General features: G+C 33.6%; 1 protein-coding gene across 1 annotated transcript; it reads right to left on the bottom strand.

Moving 5' to 3' along the window:
- Positions 1-6,800: 6,800 nt before the first annotated feature.
- LOC134246159 (perlucin-like protein) lies at positions 6,801-12,467 on the bottom strand. The gene is made up of 4 exons (XM_062728480.1): positions 12,258-12,467; positions 10,635-10,714; positions 8,254-8,350; positions 6,801-7,188 (listed from the first exon to the last, which is right to left on the bottom strand). The coding sequence occupies exons 1-4, from the start codon at positions 12,418-12,420 to the stop codon at positions 6,959-6,961; spliced, it is 570 nt and encodes a 189-aa protein (XP_062584464.1). The 5' UTR covers positions 12,421-12,467; the 3' UTR covers positions 6,801-6,958.

Here is a 12,467-nt window from a genome sequence, read left to right as displayed (position 1 = left end):
TTAAAGAATGATATTCCACTTGTTTTTGGAAATCAAACCATGCAACAATCAGGTTCCAATACTCTTAATTTGATAGAAAAATTAATTTTTCCTTCATTTCCACTTTTAGCTTGTATAAGTTTGGCAAATCCTATTTGACAATGAAAGAGGAAATTTTTAACCCCCCCCCAAAAAAAATACGTTTAGTCAAAACAAACAAAAAATAAATGAAAAGCAAAAATATAAATAAAACTCTATACCTTTCAATAATACTGAAAGAGGCTCTAGATAAACTATTGAAATGAAGTTAAGCCTTCACACAGGTTCAATCATATAATTTACTTCGACATGATTAAAGGATACTTTCAATGTTGGTTTGGTATACTTGAACGTATTGTAGCAGAGTAACAGTTGAAAATAAGTAGAATAGTAAATTATTTTAAGCTTATTTTTAGTCCCTCCTTAAAGAAAAATAAAGGTAGGGTAGTTTTTTTGTTTTTTGTTCAATTTCCTCCTAAACAAGTAAGGGGATGGGTTGGGTATAACACCTAAAAATATGCTATGTAAAGCTATGGGCTAGTGTAAAATACACATCCTAATGCAAAAACTATACAAGTAGACATAGCCTTATATTTACATTTCCAATAAATTTCCCCGATGATTCCCTAAAAAATAAAATGCAGTTTATTTTCTCATGAACTACATTAGGTATGTACCACGAATAAGCATGGATATCTCCATTGAACGTCATAATACCGCTCTTGACGTCAAAAAATATAGTGCACACTGTTTTACTTGAAAAATGATAATTGAACGGTGTAAATTTATGGCAAGTCATTAGAAATATAATGTAAATATAAGAAATGAATCTAATTTTTGGAAGATTCATCAGGTATATGAACTACAACGCTTCACGACAGCATATTTATCATGAAGCACTAACGCGCTTCATGATATATGCCGGCGTGAAGTGTCGTAGTTCAATTACCTCATGAATCTTCAAAATTTAAATTCATTTCATAATTGATTTAGCACACAGTATTCATTACATTTCTTATTTCTTGTTTTACTCCACGATTTTACCCAGTTCTGAATATATTTTTCAGAGAATTTAATATAAAAATCAGAACAAACATTTTCAATAGTATTTAACGTCTTCTTCATACTGTATCATAATATGAAAAGTTAATTGAAGACCATTTCTTTTTATGTCCCTGATCGAAGATTCGGGGGTATAAAGTTTAATCGTGTCCGTCTGTATGTCTGTCTGTCTATCTGGTGGTCTGTTTCTCCGCAAAAACTTTAACCCTTACCGTAACTTTTCATTTATTGTAGCTATGTCTTTCATATTCAATATGTGTACATTCCTTGTGACAAGACTTTACTTTGAGTACCACAAAGTTTTACTTTTACCTTGAAGTTTGTCCCATTTTACACAAAAATGCCAAATTTTTAATTAATTTGCTTTGGCTATAACTTTTAAACGGTGGATACTGGTACTCTCATACTTCACAAATGTAATCATTGTTACATTAAACCTTTCTTAAGAAACCATCAACTTTGACCCTTTGACCTTTGAGTTTGACCTACCTTTCAAACACTTATCCTTAGCTATTTATTTTGAAGAAGTGGTGCTAGGGCTTTCCTAATTTGCAATTGTATTTCTTGTAAGAAAAGTTTAATCTTCGCTATGTTGCCATACAGGGGCATAGCTGTTTTACAAATACATCTTTTTATATATAAGAGGAGTTGCGGATAACAGATAGATACCACAAAGCGTAACAGACGGACAGACATCCAAATCACCATATACCCTCCCGCTTTTCAAGCGGAGGATAAAATAATATATGATACTGCCGATTTTTTTCTGTCAGTACGATGATTCCCACCATCGAAAAACAATGTTTACCTAACCCTTTAGGCTCGATAAATCTTTACTCCTTTAGATTCTGAATCATCGCATTGACCTTGAAATATATCTATAATCGTATGTTATGAGATCAACATATCATCAATTTATTCCAAATAACCTCAGGTGGGCATTTTGGCCAATATGCTTCTTTATCTATTTTTTTTTTTGCCCCCTAAAAATTTCAGCTTTAATCAACAGGGAGTCATTTTTCTACGAGGGTCATTTTTCTGCGCGTGGGTTCTGCAAATTTTTAGGGTGGTGACACTTTTTCTACGGGCAAAAGGGTCATTTTTCTACGTCGAATAATGACCGGGGGTCATTTTTCGCTGTCGAAAAATAACCCCCGCTCATTTTTCGATGGGGGTCATTATTCGTCTTTACACCGGCACCTACTGTGACACTAGACCTCGAGTGTGATCCGATACCGCTGCATAAGGATCACCTCTCTCTAGATCAGCCAGTCTAGAGCAGACGCTCAAACTACTACGCCACGCAGGCGACTATTCCGTAAAAGAAAGGAAAATATTAATATTGAATTCCGTTATATTGATTGATTGATTGACTGTATGATGCTTAACGTCCATCTCGATAATTTTTCAATTATATGGAGACGTCACCGTTTACAGGTGACGGGCCTCAAATATTGACCTATACTTGGCACCCAGGGCCATCGAGAAATGAGGGTTATTTATTGTGCAAACGCCTACTGTGACATTGGACCTACATTTTTAAGGTCATATCCGAAAGACCCATGACTTTCCCTTCTAGTGCCGAGCGCTTGGCGAAGGAAAAGTCACTACCTATGTTTACGAGGTATGACGCGGCGCCGCGAACGAGAATCGAACCCGGGCCTCCCGATCACGAAGCGAACGCTCTACCACAAGGATACCGTGACCAGTATAATGAATTCCGATGTTAAGTAGCTGTTATATTTAGCATTTAAAGTAAATAAAAAATAATCAAAATATAAGGGAAGAGTTATGCTCACTCCTCCATTGCGCCTGATCCTACTTCTGATAGATTGAAGGTCCGTTTTTGCTCTGCTCCTATTCTATTATGTTTAATGAATATTTGAGCGTGAATACTGTTCGTTATCTCTACATGTCAAGTATTAAAACTAATCTTTATATTACAGTGCCAATTGCTTAGTCCGACTAATGTGCGATCAACCACACCCAACTTTTCTTTATCATTTTTCATTCCCCATATACATGTATGATATTAATTTGTTTTTTTCCGGTGACTGTGGTTTCCAAATTCAGACATGTTTTTCCAAACATAATTTACATTAATTGCTATACAATTAATTACCCCTTTTGAGGTCAACATGGTGAAATAAGGACCCTCGACCTGGCCCACTTATTGACCTGCCCTGACCTCGGCGGCGTCCTTACATGTATTTCAACATGTTGAAATCAAAAGGGGCAATCAATTGTTTTATTATACCGATATATATTGAAAAGTATGAATCTCTGACCGTTATCAATTCTTTGATCGGGATCGGGATTCGCATCATTTTTTGCATCATGATTTACTGATTAAAATTATATTTGTTGGATATAGCGACAAACATTGTTATAACTAGCGATTACTTTTCCTCTACCCAGTCAAAATCTAACACAGAATTCAACTCTTTACAGATCCGCTTCTACATTCCAGAATTGAATTAAAACGATATCTTAAAATGAGTAAACCGTTTAAGTTAACGGTTATGCAAAAGAGACCTTGCACAATTTTAACAACATATTGTTTTCTCGAATAATTATTATTTTATGCATTTAATTCACTCAGAAAGGAGTTCTTGATTAAGAGGTCATTATTTAGCGGTCATTAACTATAATGACCGGGTCATTATATCCCACGTGCAATGATTCCTAGGTCATTATTGCTGTAAACAGTACCATTTGGAGTTATTGTTGTGTTTTAAAGTTTTCTTACCAGCCAATCAAATTCGAGTATTATCAAAAGAGGTATAATTAATTGAATTAAAATCTGGTTAGTCATTCGTAAAGTCAGGGATTTCGATTAATTCCGGATTAAAGTACACGATTAATGAACTGAATGACTACTGAACGTCCTAGAAAGACATCTAAATGGCAATTACTTGCTATTCCGCCACAGTTCAGTTAACTGTGTGGCATACTTTTCATCTCCTTTAAAACAAGTAACCTTACATGTACCATTATTCCAAGGAGTATATAATAAACGTTTCCAAATCCATGTATTTTCTGCTAATGTTTCTTTCGCCACAAGTCGAACCTCCTGTTCTTCACATGAGTCTACAATATTTTTATTTTATTTTTTTCATATTATTTAAACAATTTAAACAAATTCCATTTAATAGCATTTAAAAAATCAACTAAAACATTCACAGTATTTCAGAGAGCAAAGTTCTTGAAAATAGAAATCATTTAGAAGTGATTAAATTGACAATAAAGAATTATATTTAATACCGTACTTACCAAATAGTTATATATATATATATATATTGTGGTTGTAATTTTTTTTATGAAGTTTATAATCTATCATTAAGAGAAAAACTAAATGTGATGACAATTACACTATCTCCCTCCCCCAACAAAAAAGGAATCATCGCTATATATGCAAATCTAAATAATGTTTTGAAAGCTCAACCCAAAGAAATTGAAAGCGATACTGATACTGAAATCTTTCTCTAAAGATTAACAAAGATTGATTGCTACTCATAGGCTAATCTTCCCTTTTTATTGATTGGAGGTTTCAACTTTTATTGGTTGTTTGATTCTTAATGTATTGTTTTCTCACCAGTACTGGATAGAAACAAAATGCAAAACTATCTCTGCAACAGACTTGAGGCGAATTACATTGTAAAGTAATGCATTACATTACCATTACTTCAACAATTTGGGCATTAAATCACCATTACCATTACTCTATTTTCTTAAAGTAATGTATTACATCACTATTACTTTAGTAAAGTAATGCATTACCATTACCATTACTTTTTGGGAGGTGGAGGGTTAAAAATAAAAATTTATACCAAACTTTGAAATTTTTTTTCAGAAGCATGTATCCACCCCCTTCAAAGCTAAACATGATAAATGATAATTCAAATTTGATTTCAAGTTGTTTTTTTTTTTTGTATATATATTACACTGTCAATAACTTACATTAACAGAAAGTTCAATCTTTTAAATTGTCAGTTATACATATGTACGATATCCACTTTTTGTGTAACTATTGAAGCATGAAGCAATTTAACTTTTGGGGCACATTAACCACTGCCTAATATATCTAATAGTAAATTATATAAGGTATTTGATTATTTGATTAGTATCTTGCAATAAATGCATTGACAAACTTTTTGAAAAAGTAGACAGGATGTACATTTTGATCTGCTAAGCATAGAATGCCTGCATGTCTTCTTTTTCTTTAATACAATGGATTTTTCATGGTCAGTACATGCTAGACCAGCTCAATTAATGTTTTATAAACACAGTCCGAAGAAGGGGACTAATTTGGAGTATTTCTACAAACAATGCATTGTTTTAATTGTTACATTATCCAGAGGCATAGTGTGTTTTGAGGACACTTTATCTATTCAAAAGGTGGTAATTATCAGATTACAGTGCACAATAATTAGTAAATCTCACATGTATTTTTTCTTTCAAAACTATTTTATACAATTCTTTAAAATCAACTCTTATTTTAAATGAATTTGAAAAATCAAATGTAAGGTAAGCGTTCTTTCAATAGAAAAAAACATGTATTTATAAATAGATAAAGAAATTTTATTTAGATATGGTAACTTTTTTTTTACTTCTATCATTTGCAAATAAATAGAAAAAAAATAATAACGTAAACAATAATTTTCATCATCAATGCCTATTTTAATTTCTCAAAATAGGTACATACAAAATAATGCTTTGTAATGCTATGTAATGCCTGCATTACACTGGAATTTATGAAGTAATACATTACATTACCATTACATGTAATGCAAATTTTTAAGCATTATACATTACTAGCATTACTTTGAGTTCATGTAATGCATTGTAATGCATTACCATTACAATTAGCATTACCCCAAACCTGCTCTGCAATATAAATCAAGATTGATAACATTTCAAATGAAAAAAAACACCCATTTCAAGTACAGTGCATCGATTTTGAATTTGTTTATTTTTGTCATTAGCAGTTCAATTTGACAAGCTACTATTTGGAGTTCAGTACTTGGCAATACATTGTACTTTCGGCATAAAATTGTTACTACCGTTCACTGTAGCTCAGTCGGTAGAGCGCTCGCTCCGTGATCGGGAGGTCGTGAGTTCGAATCTCGGCCGCCACTGACCTAAGTCGATAAAAAATGGGTAGCAACTGTTTCTTCGCCATGCGCTCGGGACTTTGAAGCGAAAGTTGCGGGTCCTTCGGATGAGACCTTAAAAACCGAGGCCCCGTGTCAGCGGCAGGCGTTGGCACGATAAAGATCATTCACTGCTCAATGGCCCTGAGTGCCGAGTAAAGTTCAAAATTTGAAGCCCTTCTCCGGCATACGTTAAACAATATTCAATCAATCAATCAATAGAATTGTTCCAATCATTCGATTGTCACTATTGTAAACAGTGTCATGTTCCCGAGAAATCTTGTAAGATTTAGTGCTTTCCCGACTACCCCGCAGAAGAGCAGTAGCAAGTTAGATAACTGCGAGGTACTCGCGATATAACGTATTAGTAACGTTTGCCAGGGACATGAGTGATAGTTGGAAACGTGGAATGATTTATGCATAATGGGATTCTTCCGTTATGAAAATTATCCAACAATTCCAGCTACCGTTTTTGCCCTGGTATATACTCTACCAACCATGCTGATTCCTTAAAAAATCCTTAATTATACTTCTTTTGAAGTGAAAAAAAATCAAAATGTTTCGGCAGACTTTATCAGTTTTTATTATTTGGATATTTTAAGAATAAAAAAGAAGAAAATCCAAACAATTAAATGAAGATTTACAGGAATTTATAGTACAAGCACTGTGAATCCATTTGAGTTTGAAACTTGTAATCGAGTTCCTCAAAACCGAGTAAAACTGTATTATTCTTTTTCACAAATGAATGTATTTGGGTCTTCACAGAGAACATCATACCAACGGCCGTTCCGGCAAAAGAAGGCACAGTGTGCATTGAGAAGGTTATCAGGTTGAAGTTCGTTCCAGTTTGTAAAAGTGACATTGATACGACGATTCCATGTAAACACTCCTTCCTCGTTCATGTCAGTAGCTCCTATCCAAAAATCACAGCAATCCCACCAGTTTGGACAGTCAACTGGAATAAACATTGGATAGTTAACTAGAATAAACATTTGACAGTCAACTAGAATTAATGTTGGACAGTCAATTGGAATAAACTTTGGACAGTCAACTAGAATAAACTTTGGACAGTCAACTAGAATAAACTTTCGACAGTCAACTAGAATAAACTTTCGACAGTCAACTAGAATGAACCTTGGACGGTCAATTAGAATAAACTTTGGACAGTCAACTAGAATAAACTTTGTACAGTCAACTAAAAAAATCAGTCAACTATATTGAAAAATTAACTTTTGACAGTCAACCAGAATAAACTTTGTACAGTCAACTGAAATAAACTTTGGACAGTCAAACAAAATAAATCACAAATCAAAAGCAATGCTGTTTTCATAATCCTTCATAATCTTTCAAAACTTTTATATTTTCATACAAATGGTGAATTTATTTATTGGTTTTACTATTTATGGTATTAGCTTTACTAAGTATTCATGCCCTACACGCTGGGGACCATGATATTTAATATAACTCTTCTTTCTCATGATCTTTGACTTGATGGGGGGAAATAAATATTTTTTTTAAGGACGCTAAATAGAAAGTTGAATTATTTCTGTATAATACATGTACATTTATATATTCATATTTAAATTTAGGGTTCCCCAAGAAATTTGATAAACAAAGGTATATTTTAAATAAGAATTTAAAAAATTAAAAGGAAGGCTACGAACACATAAGATGATGCTACAGGTATTTTATCAGCCTTGTTTTATGCTTGCAAAAACAACAGATAATAAGTCTACTTGTATGAATACCAGTTGCCCTCATCAAAAGCCATGACAGTTCTTGCATTGTGCACTGAGACTTGCACTTTCCAGGTAAAAATAAGTTGTATTAAATAATTATGTAAATGGTATTTTAATCTACGCTTAATAATTATTTGAAAAGCTTGCAATTGTATCAAAAGTTACATCATCAACGTAAAGTTTTTGTTCCATTTGTCATTGAGCCGTCAAAGACCAGATAATAAGCCCTTATCCCTACCCTAAACCCTTTGGGGGTATATATATTTATAATAAATTCTTACCATCATTCCAAGGTGAAAGAAAAGTTTCCATGATCCATGTATTTTCTTCTAGAGTTTCTATCTCTACAAGGTGGGCTTCATTGTGTTCACACTGTTCCTGTAATATGTTTACGTCATTATTACGTATATAATGAAAAATATATTAAATTTTCTATTCCAACTGCTTGTATTTAACATCAGAGAAAAAAAGACCATATTTTAGATAGCAATTCTTTGATAGGAAGATAACATTGATCATTATGTTTCCTGTCCATTTGTCTCTATATAATCTATGTTATAAACATCCAACTATTATCGCATTGTGTTCTATTGATTTATATAACGCAAGCATACTATGCCAAAATAGTGCACGGTTTCTATTTCTAACGAAAATCCGACGGCACCGACGCCAGGCATCGAACTCACGACCCCGAGATTGTCAGTCCTACGCGCTACCGATTACCCCCACAGAGGCCGATGTCAATGACGTCGTGCTTTAATATATGTAAAATTAGTTTCAAGTATTTACATTTAAAGAAGGAAAATCAAAAAAGGATTTTTCTAAAACATTTTCTTGGAATTTTCCCCTTCACTCATACCATAAAATTCTTTCAAATTCAAACTATCTGTTCATTATACCTAATGCATGAAACATTAAAATTGAAAGAAAAATATTATTTCCTATGTAGCATGTAACGCGGGCTTTGATTGGCTAAAGAGTCGGGTGTATATTTCCGTGCACCCGACTTGAGCCGGGGGAAGATAATCGTGACGTCACAATGCACATTTTTTCTATGATAAAAAGCAAATGACATGGACTCATGATGCATTGTAGTACATCTTATCGATAGGTTGAAACACCGTTGCTTGAAACTTTAGTCTACAAAGAATTTCTTTGGGAACATAATAAATAAATTCCTTATCTAGGTCCAATCAAGGCGTACACACTTTATTGAACCTAGATAACAAATATTATGACGTATGTGTAGCACAATGTAACGTCATATTAAGGGTGAACTAACATGAATGTAAGAGGCGAAGAAACAAATGTAGAAAATATTGACATTTTCATACAGCAATCAGCATAATAATAACAATAGCGTTGCTTCTTGCATGCACTATGCCTAGATAGTTATCAGGGTTTGACACATAGTGTCTCCGGCTCTTGCAAAATGTGCCAAACCCTGGCTTCTACTTTGGCATAGTGCATGCAAAGTGCAACACAATTAAATACATAAATATGGTTGATTCCATGAGGATCTTGATCATTAATCTGAATTTTACATTGGGGCAGTGACATAATAAAATATATGGAGATAACAAACAGTATTCAAGTTCAAAAGTTAAAAAAAAATAAAATACAGAAGCAGAGCAAACATGGATTTCCAAAACATAAGAGGAGGAATTAGGTGCAATGGAGGAGTACGTGTGCCTCTAAATCTTCTCATGACCGAGAAATAACGACAATTTGTTTTATCAATGCAGTGTGTAAATGATAAACTCAAAATAAGTATAAAAAAACGTCAGTAAGCATTTTACTCCATGAAATATTGTACATGCACGTATTTTCTGACAAAGTCATTGTATGCATATATAACTTACAAACTGATGACTTTAAAGGAGACTGCTGAGGACGCAATTTTAAATTTGATTCAAAAAAAAAAATCTTAAATTTTATTAAAGATTATTTGAAACTTTAATCGCTGTACTAACATGACAGTGTTTCATGTTCTTATGTATTTTTTGATTATGCATAGAAAAATACTGTAAATCAACTTTTATTCGTGACGGCCTTATTTCCCGATTTACCAGGGGTTATCTTGTTCGCGACGATTAAATTTCACGATCAAGCCTTTTTATACCCCCTGCTTGAAAAGTGGGAGGGTATATAGTAATCGGTATTTCCGTCCGTCCGTCCGTCTATGACGCTTTGGGGTACCCATCTCTTATCCGCAACTCCTCTCATACCACTGAAGGAAATTTAATGAAACTTTCAAAGATTCTTATTTACATATTGCCATTGTGCACCTCCTATTTTACTTTTTGATCTGACATATATTTTTGATTTTCCAGAGCAAAACATGGACACTGCCACTATATTCATATGGGAAGCGGGGGGTATCATTTAGTGAGCTCATTGCTCACAGTACCTCTAGTTTAATCTGTTTTTAACAGACACACTTACTTTAAGGACCGGTTCATGGCGAGAAATATTCGCGATAAGGAAACTTTCGCGAACCTCGCGAAAATTCCTCGCACGCGAACAAAAGTTGGTTTACAGTTTTACTATGGATCAGACCAGACGAAATAAGAAGCTTATAATTTTAACTAAATTTCATTGGCATCTTTTTATATTACCTTGGCACATTTCCGGTTTACCTTTGTTTTGTTTTTTTATATACCTTGGCATCGTTCCAGTTTCTTTTGGTTTCATTCAGGAAATAACAATGTCCATCAAAAGGAACCCAGCCGACAGGGCAGACTAGAAAAGACGGTAATATATTTTTTGTATCCATTGGCAAGCATTACATATTATTATGTTTTACGGTGTGACTGTTGGGTCAGCGCAGTAAAACCTATACACATACAATTATAGTAGTTATCTTCAATTCAATAAAAAAAAATGAATAAAAAAAACTAAAAAAAAAAAATCAATTCCCAAGCAACAGGATCGAAATTCTGAACTTCTCCGAAGTTCCCGCTTGAAAAGTGGAAGGGTATGCTGTAATCGGTATGTCTGTCTGTCCGTCTGTCTGTTACGCTTTGGGGTACCCATCTCTTATCCGGAACTCCTCTTATACCATTGAGTAAAATTTAATGAAACTTTTACAAAATCTTTATTACATATTGCCATTTTGCACCTCTTATTTTACTTTTTGATCCGACACGTATTTTAGGTTTCCCATAGCAAAACATTGACATTGCCATTATATTCTTACCTATGATGTGAGATATGGCGGATTCTGAATAACATTATACCACGAGTTATTCCTCTTAACACCTTACCGTAAAACAATATAAATTAAAATATTCATGTAGCAAAACATGGATATTATGGGAGGCGGGGGGTATCGTTTATTGAGCTCATTGCTCTCAGTACCTCTAGTTTTTTTTTCTTTCAAATAAGGTGTTGCCATGTTCAAGCCACTATGCTGCTTTGCGCCCCAAAGATAACTGGAAGTTTAGATGATAGTTTACATTTGATTTCAAGTGCACTCATAAATTTTCTTCGAAGAATGCGCGGATTTCAACAAGAATTTGCTCCTTCCGTTCACGTTGGTCTATTTAGCTCGCTAAGCGAGTGGTGCTTCGCTCCGCCTATATGCGCTCGCTATTAGTTACAACGTCAATTTGGGGTCTTTTACGGAATCATACCAGGTATGAAATGAAAATCCGTATTGGACGAGGCGAAGCTTGTGTGACTGCGTATTAGGCAGCTTTTAGGACACTAATGTACATGACCATATAGTTATTTATCTTTGATCCTGATGATACATGTACCCTTTTAAATATTAAACAACCTATAAGTATATTATGCAATTATCAAGTTTCATTCTAAAACAATCAAATTAAAATATCAGAACAATTACAGATAACGTAAATTTTAAATAAATACCAGCGGAAACCGTTTCTAAGGGGTCATTTTATTTAGAACCCCCGATTTTATTTATACTCCTTGACGGCCATGTAATACGAAAACATTCATGGTGTCATATGATTAGCTTTTATCTAATCAGTAAATCTAATGAAGGAGAAAAAAATTTATATAAACTTTCATGTTCAGTTTCCGAACCATATATCTTTGCCTAAAATAAATGACATTACTTAAATATGGTGTAGTCGCAATAATGATATAAATTTTGGATATGTGAAATCGGCGAACACTTATTAATTAAAAATTTCAAAATCCTGAGCACAAAATTTCTAGAACCTTAATTAAAAGAATTTAAAATTTATATTTTTTGATATATCAATTAATATAAATCCCTCATTTATTATTGAACGACATGCATGAAGCAACTCACCTGTATTTTGGAACCAAATTTCCCAACCAACCTCCATTTTTGTACTGTTCACGGAACGGTCATTCAAATAACACTTCACGACTTTACAAGAAAATAGTTCGTTGTTATACATGATTCCTGCACACGCTGATTGTAGCAGAATACATTGCATAGCACATTCCATTCGACTAATGCTCTCCAAGATCTTCACATAATAAGAATTATGCAATG

Source organism: Saccostrea cucullata, unplaced genomic scaffold (assembly GCF_032062105.1).
Source record: "Saccostrea cucullata isolate Sc308-1 unplaced genomic scaffold, CSIRO_AGI_Scuc_v1 ctg3455, whole genome shotgun sequence".
NCBI lineage: Eukaryota > Metazoa > Mollusca > Bivalvia > Ostreida > Ostreidae > Saccostrea > Saccostrea cuccullata.
This window is presented reverse-complemented; position numbering and strand designations above follow the sequence as displayed.

Excerpts from the sequence above, each read along its gene's own strand:
- LOC134246159 (XM_062728480.1), bottom strand. The coding sequence starts at position 12,420 with ATGGAATGTGCTATGCAATGTATTCTGCTACAATCAGCGTGTGCAGGA. Across the intron at positions 10,715-12,257 it reads AATTTGGTTCCAAAATACAG|TCTGCCCTGTCGGCTGGGTT; the intron begins GTGAGTTGCTTC and ends CGTCTTTTCTAG. Across the intron at positions 7,189-8,253 it reads TCTTTCACCTTGGAATGATG|TTGACTGTCCAAACTGGTGG; the intron begins GTAAGAATTTAT and ends TGTTTATTCCAG.